General features: G+C 37.2%; 1 protein-coding gene across 4 annotated transcripts in view; it reads left to right on the top strand.

Annotated features, from left to right (window-relative positions):
* The first annotated feature begins 2,271 nt into the window (after positions 1–2,271).
* The window catches only part of SPHKAP (SPHK1 interactor, AKAP domain containing), a 178,088-nt gene continuing 158,603 nt past the window's right edge, over positions 2,272–21,756 (top strand). For all 4 annotated transcript variants that reach the window (XM_047722815.1, XM_047722816.1, XM_047722814.1 and 1 more), the window contains exon 1: positions 2,272–2,790. In XM_047722815.1, coding sequence (XP_047578771.1) covers positions 2,759–2,790 — 32 coding nt within the window. In that variant the 5' untranslated portion in view covers positions 2,272–2,758. The remainder of the gene's footprint in view (positions 2,791–21,756) is intronic.

Genomic DNA, 21,756 nt, shown 5'->3' with positions numbered 1-21,756 from the left:
ATTTTCTTTGTTCTAATGTCTACTGTATCTAATGTTAATAGGGTCACTAATGCTTTCTCTTGAATAATATTTGCATGGTATATCTTTTTTTCTACATTTTTACTCTCAACCTTCTTATGTAGTCATATTTGAATTCCTTATAGACAGGATATAATTGGGTGAGTTTTTAATCTAGTCTGCCATTTTTTGTCTTTTATTTTTTGTGTTTAGACCTTTTATATTTAATGTAATCATCAATATATTAGGATTTAAAAGTGACATTTTATGAGGGGTTTTTTTGTTTGTTTTTTTCTTTTTTTCTTCTGTTTTCTTTTGTGTGCCTTACTGTGGTTGCTTAACATTCTTATTATTTTAATTTTATTCATCCATAATGTTTTGAGCATATCTATTTACATAGCTTTTCTTAATGATTTCTCTATCTATTGCATGATATATGCATAACTTATCATGGTCTCCTGGTGTTGTCAATTTACCAGTTTGAGTAAAATGTAGAAATCTAAGATCTCATATGTCCCTTTATCTTCTTTCCTTTATAATATAATTGTCTGAAATGTTTTCTCTATGTTTAGAAACACATCTGACAAGGGTACCTGGGTGGCTCAGTGGGTCAAGCATCTGATTCTTGATTATGGCTCAGGTCAGGATCTCACAGTTGTTGAATCAAGCCCCATGTCAGGCTCCATGCTCAAGTGGGGAGTCTACTGGAGATTCTGTCTCTGTCTCTCTCTCTCTGCCCCCCCCACCACTTGCACACCCTCTTATTATCTCTCTCTAAAATAAATAAATAAATCTTTATTTTTCTTAAAGAGGCACATCTGACAATGTTTATAATTTTTGCTTTAACTGTCAAATATAATTTGGAAAATTCAAGAAGAGAAAAAAATTCTTGTGTATTTACCATATTACTGTTTATTGTGTTCTTTCTTCCTGATGTTCTAAGATCCCTTCCTTATAATGTCCTTGGCATTTAGAGAACCTTCTTCAGTCCTGCTTTCAGGGTAAGTCTATTGGTGACTGATTATCTTATTTTTCATTCATCTGAGAATGCTCTGATTCATTTTAATTTTTGAAGAATATTTTCACTGGATAATGGATATTTTGTTGAGAGTTGTTTTCCTCAGCATTTGTTCTGGGAAGGTGAAACTTCTGACTCTCCACTCTGCCTCCTCTTACACTCTCCCAGTGCAGAATGGAAGCGGCCTCATTACTGCTGTGCTGCAGGAAAATATAGGCTTCATTGATACCAAGGCTACAAATGGCTGGCTCCCTACTTAGTCTTCAAGGACACCAGCTAGGCTTGGGCGGGTGTGCTTCTTTAGAGCCTAGACATAGTAGAATCTTTAGAGCCTAGACATAGTAGAATCTAATCTTCTTTAGAGCCTAGACATAGTAGAACCCACTTGTCTTTTGATGGTTTAGGTAAGGTGGGACTACGGGAATTTCTCTTTGGTGTTCTGACATAGCATAGCCATTACTGTCTGTAAATTTTCTGTCTTGTTAGATTGTCTTTTTTCTGGTCCTATAGCTAGAAAGAGGAGGTTCTTCCTGCTGCATCCATTGACATTTCCAGTTTGCCAGCTTCTTCAGCCCCAAGGCTGGGATCTGTGTGGCAAAAAGAAAACCCAGTAAGTCACTGCAATCTCAATCCTTGCGTCCCAAGGTCCCTAGCTTGTCTGCCTTCTTCTGTGTACCTTCTTGTTTTCTCATATTTGTTTTGTAATCTCCAGTTTTTAGTTGCCCAGGAGGAATAGGGCAAAATACAAATACTCCACAAATACTCCACAAACTCCATTTGTGGAAGTTCTATGGTTTTCCTTTATATAAATATATAACATGTATGTTTCATGTAATGAAAAAGGATCAGAGTCAGTAGTACCCTCTTAAGAGTCATTTGCTACGACGAAATGTCTTTCTTCTTAAAACAAATGTCATTTTTGCTCAAGGAAATACTGAAGCAGGCACTGAGGAATTTTTTTTACAGAACTTCCTCCCAGGGCCTGGGTGCTGGTCTGTGACGGATGGCTACTGTCATGGCTTTTGAGATCTGTGCACACAAGCTTCTAACAAGCAAGGCATAAGTGAGTCACAATTAAGCAAAACGAGTTAGATGAATTGTGAGAACCCGAAACAGGAAAGAGAGTCTACGTAAAAGGAAAATAGTTGGGGGATCAAGGAGAGCATTGCATTGCCCGGAGTTATCAGCCACTACATTGCGGAAGGTAACAAAAAACTCCCCAGATCTAGAGAAGCAGCCAGAGGACTGGTGCGCGACCAGTGGGGAATATGGACATTGCCAGTACAGCGTGAATGTGGGAAAGTGGGTGAACAACTTCGGGGCTGAGACCTGTTATACCCTAGAAGTAGAGGGAAGGAGACGCTATCGCGGGGCGGGGAGAGAGAAATTCTGTCGGAGTCACCTCTGCTGGGCTCCAGGAGAGGCAGGAAAAGCTCAGAGGGAGCCTGCAGCAACCTTGCCTGGGGCTTCAGTGGAGAGAGGCAGGACAGGAGCAAGGCAAAGGACTGCAGTTTTGGTCCTGCGCTCCAGCCAGATCTGAGGGGCGACCGGGAGGGGACCTTCCAGCGGTCGCGGCGCGCAGCGCTTCCCGGCCGGGGCGGAGCGTGTCTCGACAGCGGTCCCAGCTTGCGCGCCTTTGTCCCCGCGCGCGCCCGTCCGTGCGCTCCGGGAACCAGATCCTCGCGCCACAGACTTCCGTCCTTCGCCCGCGCTTTCCGCCTCTTCTCTGCGCGCCCATCGACAATGGATGGCAACTCCCTTCTCTCCGTACCCAGGTAAGACCTGCTCTCCCCGTAGCCCCACCCAGTGGCCCTCAAACTCCGCCGTGCGCCTCGGGTGACTCCCGAGCTTGCGGGGCGTTAGGGTCTACGCTTGGTGGGGTCTGGCCACCCTAGGGACGGGTGACCCCCGTCCACTGCCCCACAGGGCGCGGAGCTGCGTGCGGCCTGCGCGCCGGGGGAACTCGGGGTTGGGGTACAGCTCCGGCCAGCTTCTGGGGCCGGGGCCGGGGTCTGCTCTCCGCGGTGGGAGCCAGGAACCGCACTTTCCGTGGACGCAGCCTGCACAGGGTTCGCGCCTTGAGGGGAGATCCGCTTCAAGGTAAGGATGAGAATAGGAGGGAGCAAGACTCGGGCAAAGTACCCCCATCCCTGTCCATCTGGATCTGAGCGAGTGTCCGCCGTTGCCTGGGTGGCAAGTGGTTGGGGAGAAGGGCGGGGGAGTGGGGTGGTGAAATTGTCCCTAATCCCCGACGACACTTAGGCTGAGCCCCATTTGAGACCTGGGACAGCAGGACCTGGGCCGCTCCAGTCCCACCTGCTCCCATATCCTAGACAGCTCTGCGCTGGTCGAGCGCGTCCCCTGCCTCCGTCCCAGCCTGGGGACCACACGGGGTAATTCAGGGACGCCACCTTCGTCTCAAGCCAGGTGGGAGCAGCGCGTTTCCCCGGTTTGCGTCTCCTTCTCCCCGCTTTGCCCCCGTCCCGCGCTCCTTCACACTCAGTCCTTTGTGAATTTGAGAAACTGAGATTTTTATATTTCAACCACCCACAAAATGTTTAGGGGGTAAATTGAGGTTGTAGCACCGATTGTGTTCCCTCAGCTGGTAGGTGGCTTTTGTGTTCTTTGTGCAGTTCAGAGGGTCCACCCAGAGAGCGGGAAATGTTGAAGACTTATGGGTGCGGGGGTCTGGCTCCTGCCCTCACAGCCCCACCTCTGCTGGGCGAGGGGCTTCCTGTTGCTCATGCTGTCATCCCTTCCTTCCCCCTTTCCTCAAGCTCCCATCTAGGCAGCTTCCCGCCGAGATCATCAGGCACAGGAATAAACATTTTTCAGCTCGCTTTCTTGGAGAGCAGCAAAACCCAACATCCGCAGGCTAGGGCACACATGTAGCTGATACTATATTGCCAAGTAGCCAAGATGGGGGTGAGAGTGGAGTGGAGGTGGCAGAGGAGGACGAAACTGCTTTTCAAGCGCGTTGAAGGCTGCCATCTAGAGACTTGAAGTATTTATATTCTGTAATGAAATAGAGCTTTCCCAGCTCCACAGGCAATTTCCTCTTTAAGCATCCCTTCTCTGTGGGGGTAGCAAAGGGTTCTGAAAAGGCCCCTGGTGGTTTCTATGCCTGGCCTGAAGCTGCTCTCCCGTGCAAAATCTCTAACCCTGGGCCAGACGCGGTCAAACTACCACGAAGTCTTTCCACTCTGCCCTAATGCCTGATAAGGACAATAAGAATTGCAGGAAGCTTTTTGTTTTGTTTTGGGGTGCGTGTGTGTGTGTGTGTGTGTGTGTGTGTGTGTGTGTGTGTGTTTTGGTTTAAAATTTAAAAAAATATTGTCACTGATTTTTAGGTAAAAGTGTGGGACACTTTGAAAGAAAGCCCACTGGGGCTTTACTTTCTATTCTACTGCCTAAGATCTTTGGAACTGAAATGGTAAACTGTGATTCCAGCCTTCCCATAGAGACATCCCTCTAAGATAAGACCTCGCTTGTCTTACACACAGGTTTGCAGATGCCTGCGGGGCGGTGCCTGAGTCAGGACTATATTCCTATTCAAAAACTGGGACATTTTCTAAAATATTAAAAAATTTCTAAAATATTAAAATTCATTATGCCAATAATTCCTTAAAATTATTTGTATTGCATTTGAGTAAAAATGATTTTATAAAGAGTTGACCAACTGCTATGATATTGCTGTGTCTTGTAGTATCCTATTAAAATATTAATATAGGTTTAATAGCAGCTGCAACAAATTGAATTTAAATTTAAATAGTATTGTTTGTTTACCAGAACACATCACATTTCCACAAATCAGTGTAGTAATTCAGCTATTTTATTAACATCTTTTCTTATATAAGACATATTCAGTTAAAGCTTATAGAATAGTTAATTTGATCCTCTATTTCAGTGAATACAAGAAACATGATATTTTTTTGGAAACCAGAAGTATTGAAATGCAAAAAAATAAACTAGAATTACCAGTGTGTGGAAATATTATATTAGTCATACCACTTGTCCAAAGAACTTTGAACTTAAGGAATTGATGACTGGGAACTTTTACAGGTTTTTTTCAAGAAACTGGCAATGATCAGGAAAAATCAAGTTGTTGTCCATCAATATTTGTGCTAAATCTGAATATTTTCAGTATCTAACATAATTAAGTCAGTGATTATAAAACAGTTTCTCTTAAGAATTATAAAGCAGTTGAAGATATTCTGTTTAATACTTGGGTAGGAAAAACAAAATGATTTAGTAATACATTGAGCTAATTATAGAATTTTTCATGTGTTGGCTTTTACAGTTTCTTAACATTTTCAGTGAATCAAAGATATAGACGAAATTTTATTCAAGCATTGCTCTGCAGTGATGGATCTCAAAATTGTTTTTGATTCATACAGTTTAGATACTTGAAGCATTTATTTAAAAAAAGGAATTGTTTGTGTTTGAAGCTGTTGTATTATATTACTTCTGTGAAAGCTCCAATTAGTTGCTAATATTTTCATTTTTAAATGCACAATAAGCTATGTGGATTATAGTAGAGAGTTCTTTCAGTCAAAGCTGGAGGGTGTTTCCAGACATGGGGCTGAGCTATGGAAAGACAAAATGTTCCCATGTTAGTTGCATTATAGATCCAGAAGCCAAGTGTGTCCCGACTAGTACTCAAGTTCAAGAAGATAACATAAAAAAGGGGAAAATTTTTTTAGTTATCTATTTTACAAAAAGTTTATTTGATTTGCTAAGCTCATTTTGAAAATAAAAGAATATCTAAAGACTCTCACCCAGCATGTTTTGTTTCTGTAGTTCATGATGCTACAATACAATAGCTACCCCTGTAGTACCCTAAGTCTCAATTATATAGGTAACTGTTGTGTATAAAATAAGGTTTATATTTTATGAAGTATTAGTTTATTAAATTGTTTGATCATCACATCCTGGTGAGTTAATATGATGGATATAATTATCTCTACTTCTTACTTGAAAAATTTGAAGCAAAAGGAAATTAAATGAGGAAAATAATTAGATTTAGAAAGTCACACAACAGTAGCAGAGCTGGGTCATCCACAGAGTTCTTCTGGCTTCAGGTGAAGCTTTCTTTCTTATACTGACTGAAAATCCACACTTCCTTCCAAAAGAGATTTTGGCGCACAGTTTGGACAAACACTGATATCTTTAGAACACATGGGGGCAGCCTAAAAGCAAGATCATCTTTTAAAATCAACAAATACTGAAAATACCATTTTTGTAAACAGAAATAATTTGTCAACTTTGTCAAATATCTAAGGTTTAATTTGAAGTTTAAGAAAGGGGCTGTCTCATTTCCTAAATCACTTGCATTTTTATACTTTTTTGTTTTGTTTTGCCTACTGGATTTTATTTTAGTAATTTAGTTTTTATATGACACTTTGAGAAAATTATCAAAGATGAACTTTTGAGAAAATAAGGTATTTTGATATAGATTTCCTGTGAATTTATTTTAACAAACCTAGGATTAACCTAGCAACATTTCACCAAAATTTCAATGTTTTTCCTCTAAGAATGCTAGTTCTAGGGAAAAAGAAAAAAAAAACTGGATTTCCTTTCTTTTAATGGAGCAAACAACCCAATACTGTAAACTAGACAGACTATGGTCTTCTGTCAACAAGTTTTTATTGAAAGGTTATCTGTTTTCAGATTCATACAAAAGAAAATATTCAAGAGTGTTACACTTCTGTGTATGAAATTCATACGAAAGGAAATATTCAAGAGTATTACACTTCTGTATCCAATTTATCTGAAACTCTCAGAAAAGATTAATCTATCACTCTTAACAAATAGAGAAGAAGGGACAAATAACAGATAATGTCTTAAGTATAAACCACAACCATTCTCTATCCTGAAAGTCATGCTCTCTTCAAAAAGCAGCTCTGACTTGACCACATTCTCCAACTCAGAATTCATAAGGAAATGTGGCCCAAGAGGTTCTGTTTCCTACAAAGAAAGAAAGTGGAAATTAGTCCTGGTGCCAAGGACTCTGAGATCCACATTGCCTCAGGGTCACAGGTATCTGGAGAAGAGACAGAAACTCTGAAGGCATTCTGGTCTCTCTCTCCATGTGGTTCCTGTGGTAAAATATGTATCTGATATCAAATACTCAATTTTTAAATGAACTGTTAGAGCTTGTCTCATTCACAAGGGGTTGGCTTTGTCTGGTACTAGTCATTTTAATGGGGTTTTATTATGTGCATGAGAGTCAACAGCTACAGAGACTTGTAAAGTGAGAAGGAAGAAATAGTGATGTATTTGATGGCAGGAGACCTGGGGTTTAGTCCTGGTCTGAAAGTGATGGCTGTGAGTGTCTCAGCATGTTGCTCGACTCCTCTGTCATCTCTTAGATGTCATAACATATACCCCAAATATTTTGCTCTTCTAGGTCCCTTTTACTTCTAACTTGTACTGCTATAGGCTTTATTGTAGCAGTGACCTTCAGTTGCGCATGATACAGATGAACATCTCATTCTTCTGAAAGAGACACATGAAATTAAGGCATTTGAAAGAACAGAAGCAACACTCCACCCATCCAATTGAAAACCTAGCTTAGAGAATGGGTTGGCTTGTTTTTAATTGTCCTGCCATAGGGAGAGGAACATAATGTTCACAGAAAGTACAATAAAATCTTATTTTTTGTAAAGAACACAGTACAGTATCTTAGTTTTACTACTTAGCAGTTTGCCCACACTGGGGCAAACTGGAAGACTTGAGATAGCATGTATGAAGTATAAGTAGCAGTGAACTTTTAGCTGTTTCTGCTTATCATACTTGATAAACTCCTCCAAATTCAACTGTTTCATGATAGATTTTTAAAATCAGTGCTGGTGAATAGCCCACATAACTCAGACACGAAGCACACTTTAGCTGACCTTGGAATAGCTACTGTGGCTTCCTCTTGGTTCCCATCTTTTTTCTCCTAACCTAAGTCTTCATGTTGAAAGTTGTTTCTTATAGATAGGCTTTTGTATCTTACTTTTTAAAAATTCCATCTGACAATCTCTTTCTTTTAATTGGTGTGTTTAGACCATTCACATTTATTATGATTCTAGAAAGTCTGGATTAAAATTCACCAACTGACTAGTTATTTTCTGTTTGTGTTATCTGTTATTTGTTTCTTTTTTCCTCTTTTCTGCCTTCCATTGGGTTGAGAATTTTTTAATGATTCCTTTTATCTTTATTAATTCATTTGTTTATACTTTTTTTTTTAAATTTGTAATAACCTTATGGTTTAGAATTTATAGGGGTATCTGGGTGGATTAATTGTTTAAGTGTCCTACTCTTGATTTCTACTTGGGTCATGATCTCAGTGTCATGGGATCAAGCCCCACATTGGGCTCTGTGTTGAGCATGGAGTCTGCTTGGACTCTCTCTCCTCTATCCCTTTCCTCCATGCTTTCTCTATCTCTCTGTAAATTAAATAAATAAATCTTTAAAAAAAGAATTTATGTATATCATTACTAGCTTTCATTACTTACCTTCACATTAAAACATACCACTTCATACCCAGTGTAAATCTCCTACAGGTATATATCCAAATTCTTTTCATGCTATTGTCATATATTTTATTTTTGTGTATGCTATAAACACTATTTATTGCTACTATGTTTGCTTTACAAGTAAGATATTTCTTAGAGTAATTGGAAATAAGAAAATAATAAATTTCATTTTACCCTCATGTATTCCATTTCTGACCCTTTACCTGTGTAGAGCCAAGCTTCTGTCCAAAAAACTTCCTTTAACCTCTCCTATAAGGAATGTCTGCTGGCAATGAATTTTCTGTTTTTGTTTGCCTGAGAAAGGCTGTTTTTCCTTTACTTTTTGAATCATATTGTTTGGACTTTAGCTGTCTGTGTTGACAAGATATTTTTTCTTTCATTGTTTTAGAGCTATCACTCCATTGTCTTTTGGTTTTCATGGTTTGTGCTAAGAAACTGTTTTCATTTTTATTTTTGCTCCTCTCTACGTTACATGACTTTTTTCCCTGACTGCCTTCAAATTTTTCTTTTTAATCTTTTATTTAGAACAATTTAAATGTAATTTGACAAGGTGTGTGTGTGTGTGTGTTATACTTATCCTACATGGTATTCTCTGAGCTTCTTAGGATCTGTGGTTTAGTGTCTGTTAACTCTGAAAAAAAATAATCCATGATCTCTTAATATGTTTCCTACCCTGTTCTTATTCTCTCTTCTCCTTCAAGAATTCCAATTGTGCATATATCAGAATACAGTTCTTAAATAATCACTTCCATTTTTGTTTAGTTAGTTGTTTTTTTATTCTATTTTTTCTCCTTTTATTCCAGTTTAAGTAATTTGTATTGGCCAACTTCAAGTTCATTGATTCTTTCCTGAGCTAACTTGATTCTACTGAAGAATTTATTAGAGGCTTTCTTCATTCCATTACAGTGGTTTCCATTTCTAACATGTCCATTTGATTTTGCTTATAGTTTTATGTCTCTACAGAAATTACCCATGTCAGCTTGCATACAGTGTACTTTTTCCATCAGAGTCATTAAACTAATAATCATTTTGAATTCTTTGTCAGATAGTTTGAACATTGGTGACAGAGTCAAGTCTGGTTCTTGGTTGCTTTGTCCCTTGAAAGTGGTTTTTGTTTTGTTTTGTTTTGTTTTGTTTTAATTTCCTCATTGCCTTTTAACATGTCTTATAACTTTTTATTAAAAGTCTGGTATCATGTATAGGTTAATAGAATTTCCTGCAGTGGAAACTGGAAGTCAGTGCAATTATTTTTTCCCATTTTAAAGAGGAAGAAATTTAGGTTAGAAAAGTTAAATGACTTGTCCAAGATGATTCAACTAGTGAGAGACAGAGTCAGAAATTGAACACTGCTTTTCAAATTCCAGTGTTTGAAGGTTGCCAAACTACATCATTGTCCTTTTCTGTTTCCTAATACATGCACCTTCCTACTCTGGAGGCCTTCAAGACACTTATTCATGCCACATGGCTTCATGTATTTCAGGTATTTTTGAACTTCTATTCTAAGAAAGTTACTGAAGCATATATATATAATGGTGAATAAGAAATGATTCTTGCCCTCCATGACCATAGTATATAATTTCAATATGCATTTCTTTTGTTAAATGTTTTTTTATTCAATTTTTCTCAAACTATGGTCCCTAAATCAAAAGCAACTGTGAAGACAGGTGGATGTTGCAAGAGATTTTGACACAACAATAAGAAAGCAGTGAAAACCCAGCACATGACTGCCAATAGAGTCAAGCACATGAATGAAAAAAAGTTTTTATCTCTTCCCAAAGAGGTGTAAGAATCCAGGCACCGAAAACTCTACCTGCATATCAAGCCACACTCTGTAGGAAATAGAAGAGATGACATATTAGACCTACGGTTTGAGAGAATTTCTTTCTAAAGAAATAATATGCAGACCAGTGTGCTTCTTTTTATTCCTTTAATTTAAAATACATATTGCATGGCCAAATTATTGAAATAGTTAACAGAACTTCTTAGAGTAGCCATGGTTTTAGAAGTACAAGTTAGTTTAAAAAAATAAAGGTATTATATTAATTTTTCTATTTTGCTTTAACAAATTATTGTAAAATTAGTGGCTTAGATCAACATAAATTTATTATCTTACAATTCTCTACATTGGAAGTCTGCTATGGGTCTCACTGGAATAAAATCAAGATCTTCCTAGGTCTGTATTTTTTTCTGGAGACTTTATGGAGGAATTTGTTTTCTTGCCTTTTCCAACTTTCAAAGGCTACTTGTAACATTTTCTTGATGACACCTTTCCTCCATCTTCAAAGGCAGCAATGGTGGCTTGTGTTCTTACATCACATCCTTCTGGCTTCTAACCTCTTGTTCTGCCTCCCTTTGGCACTTGTAAAAATTATAAAATTGTAAAAATTACATTGGATCCTTCCAGATGATTCAGGATAATCTCCCTACATCAAGGTCAGCTGATTAATAACCTTAATTCCATCTTGAAACTTGATTCTACTTTGCCATATAACAACATATGCACAGGTGCTGGGGATTTGAAAATGGAATCTTTGGGGGTCACCATAGGCATTAATTTAACTAAAAAATTCATCATGCTGGCTCTTAAATGGCACTTGAGACTCTACTAAGAGTACCCTTTCTCTCTCTCTCTCCCTTTCTCTTTTTCTCTCTCTCCTCCTTTTTCTTAAATAAAAGGGAAAAGTGACAGGATGATTTGTTTCTCCACTGCTATATTTGAGTCATTCATTGTAGCTGAACTGACATAATGACCCAATTCCTGAAGTTCATTTAAGAACATAAGACCAGGGGGCACCTGGGTGGCTCAGTTGGTTAAGGATTAGACTCTTGGTTTTGGCTCAGGTCATGATCTCAGGGTGTGAGATAGAGCCCCATGTTAGCTCCATGCTTAGCAGAAAGTCTGTCTGGAATTCTCTCTTTCCCTCTGCCCCTCCCCCTGCTTGTACTCTGTCTCTCAGAAAAATTTAAAGAAATAAAATCTTTAAAAAAAAATGACCATGAAAGCAGTTCAGAGTAGAATTGGAGATCTTAAAGAATTCACTCTTTGGTGCATCTGTTTGTTGCAATGGTCATTAATGGTTTTCAGCAAATATTTCGAGCTATGTTCCTAAGCATAGGGTAAGATTCCAGTTGCTCATGTCTTTGGTGCAAGCTATGGCCATATGACTTGCTTGGGCCAATTGTAAGTGTGTAGAAGGGACATGTGTCTTTTCCAAATGGAAGTGTTAAAGAGGGCATTTATGATTGCTTAATTTCTCCTGCTTTCTGCCATGGTGAATAACAGATTTCACATAGTGCATGCTCCACCAGCCTGAGTTTTAGAGTGACCACAGCTTGAAGCAGAGCTCTCAGCCAATCCATGATAGATACGTAACATGAGCAGGACATAGACCTTTGAGATTTTAATTCTCTGGGATTTTGGAGTTGTTTGAAACTGCAGTAAAACCTAGCACATTTTGCATGATCTAACAGAATTCTCTCTTTGCTTTGTACTTCCAAAGATCCTCATCACTAACATGCAGTGATATGAGGATGGGATTGGAGAAAGGGAGAGATGGAACTCACCTCAACTAGTTGAAGCAGTCAGGAAGCAGGCCCTATGCACCAGCTCCAGATAATAACAGTGAATACTGTGGCCTGCAGGTCTCTCTTCCTGAGGACATGGAGTGTGAATGGGAAATCATACTCATCCTGATGTCAATTCACACCTTGCCCATTTCACAGTCCCCCAGAGCTGCTGCTATTTATGATATAATGGCATACCATAAGCACATTTAACCCATGCAAATTCAATGCCATACGTTCATTTTCCTTTTTTTAAAATATTTCATTCTCCAGCTCTTTCTCATTATTAAAAACATGATAAGCTTATATTTATTTCTATTTTTATTACACATTATATATTTCTATATAGTACATACACACACAAATAATGTTATAAGACTTTTTTGCAAAAGTCAACATGCCATAATTTATAAATTTCTTAAGGAATTTTTTTTTTCTTAAGGAATTTTTAAAGGTTATTTTGACTCCACACCATTTTCAAGATAGGCAATCACATTAGACCTTATAACTTAGAAGCATTAGATGCTTCTAATTCTGCACAGTGATTCTGGTAGCATGTCAACAGAAGAAGACGACTAGTGACAATTATTGATCAGACACTCACTTCTGACAACTTCAAGATTCTGAGATAGGGTAAGACTGAGTTCCTGTCCTCCTTACATGTCATACTGGGGGCAGGTGGCATTGCAGATGGAGGCAGACATACTGGGAGGTAGATACTGAGCACATGTTAACTCTAGTTTCTCATCATTTCCTAAGAGACTGCTCTCTGCCTAACCAAGCTGATCAGTTCTCTTATTTAATTGAGATTGACAGATGACCCCTAACTTCTTTAAACAACTGTTTAAAAACAACTTCTTAACAATTTGTTCCCTAATAATAAATTTACCTATAAAATATGTTTTTTGAAAGATCAAGTGTTTTCTTTCTGTGCTGGAGAGGTGAGGACCTATCAAACATGGGATATTAGAACTACAAAGAACTTCTGTAAAGGTCATCTTGCTCAACGCCCTTCCTTTACAGATAAAGAAATTGAAATCACAAAAAGTTAAATGAATTACTCAAATCATACAAATATTTAGAGATGGGGTGAGTAATAAAACCCTGACCTCCTGATTCTTATACTTCCCATTACATGGGATTTATTTAAAATAATCCTAACAATAAGCTCCAAAACACAGAAGCTCTTGGCATTTTCTGGTGCAGCAGAATTTTCTATCACCCACATTTAAATATCTTCTCTACTTTTCTCAAGAAATAGAATATCTGTAGAACAGCCCATGTCTGAAGCCCACTTCAGCTGCCAGAAAGCCCAGAAACAAATTCAAATTTCACTTACAACAGCCATGTAGGAGTTTATTACCTGAATATCTGTGCTGTTTTTAACCATGATACTGATCTTTTGCTATAATTTCTCTTTTTTAAATATTTTATTTATTTATTTGACAGGGAGAGAGAAAGCACAAGCAGGGGGAGCAATAGAGGGAGAGGGAGAAGCAGGTTTCCCCCTAAGCAGGGAACCCCATGCAGGGCTCCATCCTGGGATCATTACCTGAGCCGAAGGCAGACACATAACCATTTGAGCCACCCAGGTGCCCCATGATCTTTTGTTATAATTTCTATTTTCCTTAGCCTTGAGTTTTAACTTACATTTTACCATTTTGCTGTGTATATCTTTTCTGTTAGCTGTTACAAATTCCTAGTGGAACAAGATGGAATATCCATTATTAAATGACTCAAATAATCAATCATTTTCTTTATAAACAATGCAAAAAAATAATTTTCCTTTGTATTGGAGGAATTAAATTGATCTGTGGCAAATTGGAATTCATATAAAATAATGGTCTATTCATATTTAATTAGACTTTTAGACTTTCTTTAATGATAGTCTGATTGTATCTGAAAAGTTAGAAGCAGTTTCTTTAAAATGATTATCAGATTTTTTAAAAAAGATTTTATTTGTTTATTTGATGGAGAGATAGCACAGTAGGCAGAGTGGCAGGCAGAGGGAGACAAAGAAGCGGGCCCTCTACTGAGCAGGAAACCTGATGCAGGACTCGATACCAGGACCCTGGGATCATGACGTGAGCTGAAGCCAGCTTCTTAACAGACTGAGCCACCCAGGTGCCCAAAGATTATTAGATTATTAATGTTAAAGTAAAGCCAACTCTTTTGGAAAAAACATATAATAAAATAGAATGCTAAAGTTTTGTGAGATATATTTTTAATTATTTATTATATTATACATAAATTTTTAAAAGTATGTGTGTATGTAATGGATATCAATTTGTGTCAAATATTTGTGCCCTTTTTAGTTTGTAAATTTTACATTTCAGCATACTTCAAGTATTAAAATGTACTAAATAAAAGGAGAGGAATTTTAAAATATTTAATTTTGCTTCCATAGATGCTAGGAGAATTGATAATTTTTTGTCTGTGTACTTTAGTACTAGCATAAGTTAAGCAATATGCTTAATTGTTTTTTTTGTCCTAAAAATCTGTAATTTTTAACATAATAATAACATAAGAGTGCAATAAGTAACTCTTGATAGATTATGCCTATGAGTAGATTTATTCATTCATGTATAGTTTGAGTAGCCAGTACTTCCACTTAATTTATACAGACACATAAAGAATGTATCTCATTTATTTAAACAACAACAAATTCAAGTAAAAAATAAAGGACCAGTTGAAGTCATTTTTGCATTATGAAATCTTGGCCCCTCCTGATGTGCTCATTACTGGCTCATGCACTCAGTATAACCTGAAGATTTTTAATTTCTACTTTTTTTTTTTCTGAATGAATTAACAGTGCTTCAAAATAGCAATTAAAAAGGTACATACACTTCACCTCTCTGATTATCAACAGGTCAGTGAGCTGACCTGGCATTCTTTTAAACCATTAGTCTTCTTTTCTTGCAAAGGTGACAAAAAGGTGGTGACTTCATTGCAGCCTTGTTAGAAAATGAGCTATAGTTTCATCATATGAATCACTATTAAAGAAGTATACAAAAAGGTGATTCAGTATCCAGAGAACATGTTATCCAGAGAAGCTGTCATCCCGGACTTAATCACACCAGCCCTTGTGGATCATAGTCATTCTTCATGAAGAAAACATATCATGATACAAAATATTAACAATGGCACTTTTCTCAGTTTTTCCACTGGGTCTGAGATATTTTCCATAGGATGGATAAGGGCATATTTAAGAGGGAGGCAGAAAATGTGGAGATCTAATCCAAGTTTTTACCTTGAAGATTTTATGTGACTGGTATGGTTGTTTGGGAGAGGGGGAAAAAAATAGTTGGGAGGACTTACTTGCTTTACTTGAGAGAAGAAAATGAAACCTAGTGACTTGAATGCCATCTTCATCATGTGAGGATGACAGGAACCTGAAAAAGGGCAAATGAAGTAAATTCACTACAAAGAAGAATAAATGTCATTAAATAATGAAGATAATTAATGTATTTGACTATCTGAAAAATCATAAAATTTATAAAAATTAGTTCATTTTATCAATATTTTTAAAAATAACAAGAGTTGTGTAATAAGACAACAATGGATTAGGTGTTGATTGGGTTGGACTATCATAATTTCCCTTCAAAATTGTCTGTTAACATGGCACTTTTGGCCACAATATCATAAACAGTGTTAGTACTATATTCAGCAGCCTCATCCATTTTGCCAATGCTCCCTTTAATTCTTTGATTCTCAAGTCAGTCTCTTGTGAAATTATTTGTCACTTTATCCCACTCATTGATTTTCTCTTCTTCCAATGTTAACCGATCTCACTCTACCAGTTGCTCGTTTGCAGATGGTTTGACATGTGATAAAGAGTTCTCCAATATCATTTTCTTCTCCTTTCTGATCCCTGCATCCTTTGCAAGATTTATTTCAATTGATTAGCATTTGATTTAGATAAAAGTCATAGTCTTTGAACTCATCAACAGAAAACAGCCATCGAAGGTGTTGATGCAATGCACAGAGAAAAACACTCAAGTGGAAAGGATCTTCACTGGAGACTGTTATCTGTCGGCTTGCTTTCTTACACAATTTTGAAGCTTCAGGGACTGGCTCACGAATAACTAGGACACCTGCTCTTTGGGGGGATAAGTTCCAATGACTTTAAGTTTACCAGATTTTCTCCAGGGAATGGCACTGCTGAAAATCTTTTCTATTTTCACAAACATTGTCGGCAGATGAGCAAATTATCTAATGAAGTCATGCAGGTACAATTGAATATTTCAAAAACTCAATCTTCTGGAATCTTCACTGTAGTTAAGATTACAGAAGTCTTTGTGTTTCCAAAATATCTCATAATTATTAGTCATTTTTAATGGGTAGGTAGTAATTTAGATTGAATGTATGAGAAGGCATCAAGGAAGGTGAATAAATTAAATATACATTTTACCTGATAATTCTTGAGCCAAGTTTACCTATGAGTGCAGAGAACATAGATGTTAATATCTCAAAGGGGAGACCAGGAAAGCCCATGTAAGGGAAGGGGAACTGAGTCTAGGACCCTGGATCCAAACATTTATTACCTCACAAATATGCAAAGATTTAGAATATGCTGAAAAAGTACACGTAAAAAATATTCATTGTCCCATCAAAGTATCCTTGCTGGTATACAAAAGTCTACTCTTAACCAAATAAATGTATCAAAGCATTTGATTGAGAGGGTTCACATAGTTCTAAGATCATTTGAATGTCCTTGTTGTTGAGAAGATGTACATCCCACAACATTGCACAACTCCTGCTTCTCAGCCCAAAATGCCACTGACAACATCACCTCTCAGATTCATTCAAAACACTGAACTAAGCTGGAATTACTCCTCTTTAATCTGTATTTTGGATCACTTCTGTCTTCCTCACAGGGATGAAGGTTTCATATTAAAGCCCTTACCTGGCAGCTGGAGATAGCACCCAGATCTCCCAGTTTCTATAGGAAGGAAAGAGCCTCACTTCTGTAGGCACCTTTGCTTTAAGTTATAAAACTGTCTCCTACCATGAAGATATGAGAAAGTTTACTTTTCTTTTGCTAATTCCAACTAACACCACAACCACCTCTGCTCTTAAAACCTGTCTACTCTTTGTTTGAAGGAAGTTGAATTTAGACTACATTCTCCTTTTGCCCTATATAAAGTCTTCCTTACCTGGTTAACTTTGGTATAATTTTTGCTTTGACATTATGTTTAGAAACCTGGACTATGTCCAAGTTGGTTAGCAAGACAGTGGTGGGAGAGCTCAGACCTGGGGTTCCCACAATCTAGACTAGAATACTGATTCCACTGCTCCACAAGGCAGTTGGTGGACTATTGGTACAATAACTGGGAAGTTGTTCTAATGGGTGATTGACCCTAAACATCAGCACTGGTTAAATTCACTAGATAATTACTGCATTTTCCCTGTTGCTTGGTTTTAGTGCAAAGTCATGGATGAAATGAACCTGTGAGTGTGGTGTCCATTCTGCTGTATTATTCCTGACTTTCTGCAAACATATCAGTCATAATTAGCTTCACTGAACTTGGCATGCTGTTTTGCCCCTGGCATTTCCACATCAGTCTTGTGCATTCCGAAGCAGGGGAATACAGCTTAATGAATAGCAACATTATTGAAACTTTGGTTCCTTGTTTTTCTTGGTAACTTTACTTTCAAGAATCATAATTATTCAACTTAAATAAAACAACTACTGAGCTTCTGTGGCCATCCAAATAATCCATGAAAATATTGCAGCCGAGGTGTTCATTTTCAAGACTTCAAAGAAGGCTTTCCTAGCAATTGTAAAGTAGTCCAACTCTTCCAAATTCCAGTGGTCCCAGTGGGCTATCTCTGCCTTTAAGAACATGTACTGCTCTCTTTCTTCCATTGCCTTTCCACCAAAATGATTTCTCTTTACTCCTGTATTAATAGGCCAAAGCTATAGAAACACCTGTAAGGAGGCAAATAGACTCTGAATCCCTCTGAAAGTAATTTCTATAAAAAACAAATAAGAAAGGGAAATAACAGGTGTTCCCTTGCTAATTATCCAGCTTCTTCATTCTATTCTCGTCGAGTCCTGCTCCCTCTGAGCCTATGAGTGGAGAACCCTGAAATATTCAGATGCATATTTAATCTTTCAGATCATTTGGATATCTCATCTCCATGGTATTCAATACATAACTCTTTGGGAACATTTAATTTACTTTGGGTACTGTGTAGACAGTGCTTTGTAGTGGAAAAAATTCCTAAGGCATGGAATCGGAAGACCTGGGCGTAAGATGTTCTTCGATGTGCTGTGTGATTTTGGCCAAATTATTTAACTATCCTGAACTTGTGTTTCTTGACCTAATTCTTGACCTAATTCTCATTGCTTGTGTGCAAAGAAAACCAAACAACCTACGTGAAAATATTCAACTTCATCAGAGTAATATTCAAGTATTATTTTCCTTAATCTTTTGTATGTTCTACTTTTATATATTATTTTTTTGTTTGTTTGTTTGTTCCTCTCCATCAATGCAACATAAATGCCATGAAGGCAGGGCTTTTGATTTTATTCCTGTAGCGTCTTGACTGCTTCATACAATTCTTGGTGCTCAGTAGCTCTTTATTGAAGGAAATTAAAAAAAAAAAAAAAGGTGTCTGCAGATTTCTATTTAGTTTTATGATTGCTTAGAAAGGCTTATGTTCCATTCTGTCCTTTCTGCTTGTAAAGTGGCTATTAGAACTTAACACATTGTTAGAAAGGAATGTCTTTTTGATTGAGCATTTCAGGAAAAATTAAATGCTTGTGTGTTTCTCCAACATCTTGCCTAAGAAAATGAGAAGCTCAGAGGTAAATCTGAATTGGTGGGTCAAAATGATTGGGATATATAACTGGCTATTGACACTAGCCCTAACTCTTGTAGTTTTTTTGGAGATGTAAACTTCATTCATCTACAGGGGGAAGGAACTGAGCCCTTTAGGCAATCCTACAGTACACATCAAGAACACTGATATAAGTAAGGTTTCCTTGTGGTTGCTGTTTGTAGGTCTGTCACAGGTCAGGATGTAATTACATTTGAGACATGCACATCAGATTCTCTGAGAAATCAAAACGTAGACACTGTGAAGGTATACATAAAAGACAGTAGTCTTATCTCGAAACCGGTGTTGAAGAGGAAAGAAAAAGTCTTGTTCTCTTAGTTGGCATATTTTAGCTTAAATCTTTCAAAAGGGAAGACCTTTCTAAGCCGGATGATCCCCTGTCTAGGACACATTCATTTCACTTTGCTGAGAACCAGTCTAATAAGCTGAATGGTCTGTTGCTTTCTCTCCCTGAGCTATAATTAACGGCAGCTCCTAAACTTTGAGCCTTTGTTTTCCTTCTTTGCCTGTGCCACGTAGCTATTTGATTGCCTGTTTGCAACTATAACTTGCCATTAAATATTAAATCACAGGATTTGTCTCAGAAATATGTTTATTGTACTTTGAACACTTTGGAAATAAGAGAGTGAGTGTTTCAAGGTGCCAAGCAGCCTGGAAATCTCTTTACATAATCTCCGTAGTTGGATTTGCTGACTGCTCTTGGTTCACTTTTCTCAGTGGCATCTAATGAGGCAACAGCCTCAACCTGCTGTGACAATGGTTATATTGTCCTAATAATGATGAAACACGTTCATCTGCTCAGCCTCAGTAAAATTCCGTGATCCGTGTCCCCTAGGAAGGATGAAATGTGCCTTCCAAGAACAAGTCAAGGTGTCTTGAATCTTGGCTATTTGGGAATCTATGGAGTTATACAATCTGAAATGCATATTTGTATGCATTTTATGGTCTTTTTACTGGGTGGCCTTTTAGGTTGCTGTAATTCATATGTGACATAATACTTGAGATTTTCATTAAAAAGAGTTGCATGTAGATTCTAACTATTTAATCATTTGTGTTCTGACTGCTCTGTTCTCATTTCTAGCTTTAGAAAGCAATTGTCAAATGTTGTCTCAGAGATAGGTACCTCAGAATAAATGACAAGAGTATTCATTGCTGACTTTCCAACAGAGATGCTGGTCTTAGTTCTAGGCCTCGATTTCACCTCCCAAAAGCAGAAGGATTGGGCAAAGTTAGCTTTTAAGATGAAATAAGAAAAATGTATCCTTTAAACTTCAATAATTGAGATTAATCTAGATGAAAAAATACTATTGGGACAGTTCAATGATGCCTCATGGTATCTGGTAGAGGCACTTGGAATCAGGAATATGATTTACACACAAAAGGAAGAATGTTGCTATACCATTAAAAAATGCTTTTTTAGGTGGGTAACCTTATAAATGGATAGTTGGCTTAAAAATAATTTATCTAAAATTGTGCAAAGATATAGTTTACCAGTAATATCAATTATTCCAATTTCTTATTTTTTTAGTTGCATGAACCCCTGAGAAAAGAGTAGATGTTTGATTCTTTCCTTGATGTCTGTATCTCATTCTAAAACCTGATCATTTTTAAATTGCTTTTTTAAAAGAATTAAACCAGAGTACAGTGATAGAAAAATTGATCATTCTACCTGTCACTCTAACATATTGGATTGTGCTACTCAACTTCCATTAGGGTAAAAAATGCATTGTGGAGAAAGCAATTTAGATCTGGTAAGGAGATAGCATGCATCCTATCTGAATTCTGTATGTGAGTCACTTACTTAAGCTTTTTCTACAAAATGAAATCTATACACACAATGATAACATATTGTTATAATGAATTTATAACACAAAAATAGAATATTCAATGATTATCAGTAAATTCAGTTATTGTGTTTTCTGTGCCTTGGCATTTTGATATATTGTGTAGAGGTAAACTTGCTTTAAAGTATGCCTGCTTTCCTGAAAAAGATTGTGTGCTATATTTATCTATACATGAAGACCATATTTTTCAAACTTTCCAAACTTTTCAGCATTTAACCTGCCAAATATGTGTTTTTGAAGTACAGTTCTATAAATGATTTGAAATCAGGTCCATCCTGAAAAATGTAAGTCACATCAGCTGTATATCAATCTTCATAAAAAATGAAGATGGTTTTGTTTAACTTCTACGGGGTGACATATAATAAGAATTATTGCCATCATTGTTTCTGCTTTTGCTATGGTGTGCTGCTCTTGCATGGAATGTCTGAGTGACTAGATATCACTTTAGGTCACTTAATTATCTACTCCCTTCTCCATCCCACTGCTTCTCATTCTTCATGAAAAGCTTTTCAGGAAATGGGTTTATTGTTTTTAACCTGCATTTTTCTCATCCTTAAAACCTGTTGGTACTATTTTCCTCTCTCTGTGTCCTTCCCCACACTATCAGATAAATTTGAAAGGCCTATGAGTTCTAATTCCAGGAATATAACAAAGTTACTCATCAATCCTCTTGCTGAAAATGACAGAATTTTAATACAACTATTTAAGATTTACTAAGAGAATTTATAGGTTGATATCATCATAAGATTTTATTAGCTAAATATCACCAGGCCATCAAAGAAAAAAGAAATCTTAAAAGTAGCTAGAAAAAAAGATACATTACCTTTAAAAGCTAACAATTAGATTGAGAGCTGATATCAAAAAAGCAACAATGGGAACCAAAGATAATGAGGTGATATCTTCACAATATGAGGGAAAGAGTTGCTAGTTTAGAAATCTATGCTTTGTGAAAATATCTTGCAAG

This window comes from Lutra lutra, chromosome 3, assembly GCF_902655055.1.
Source record: "Lutra lutra chromosome 3, mLutLut1.2, whole genome shotgun sequence".
NCBI classification, from domain to species: domain Eukaryota; kingdom Metazoa; phylum Chordata; class Mammalia; order Carnivora; family Mustelidae; genus Lutra; species Lutra lutra.
This window is presented reverse-complemented; position numbering and strand designations above follow the sequence as displayed.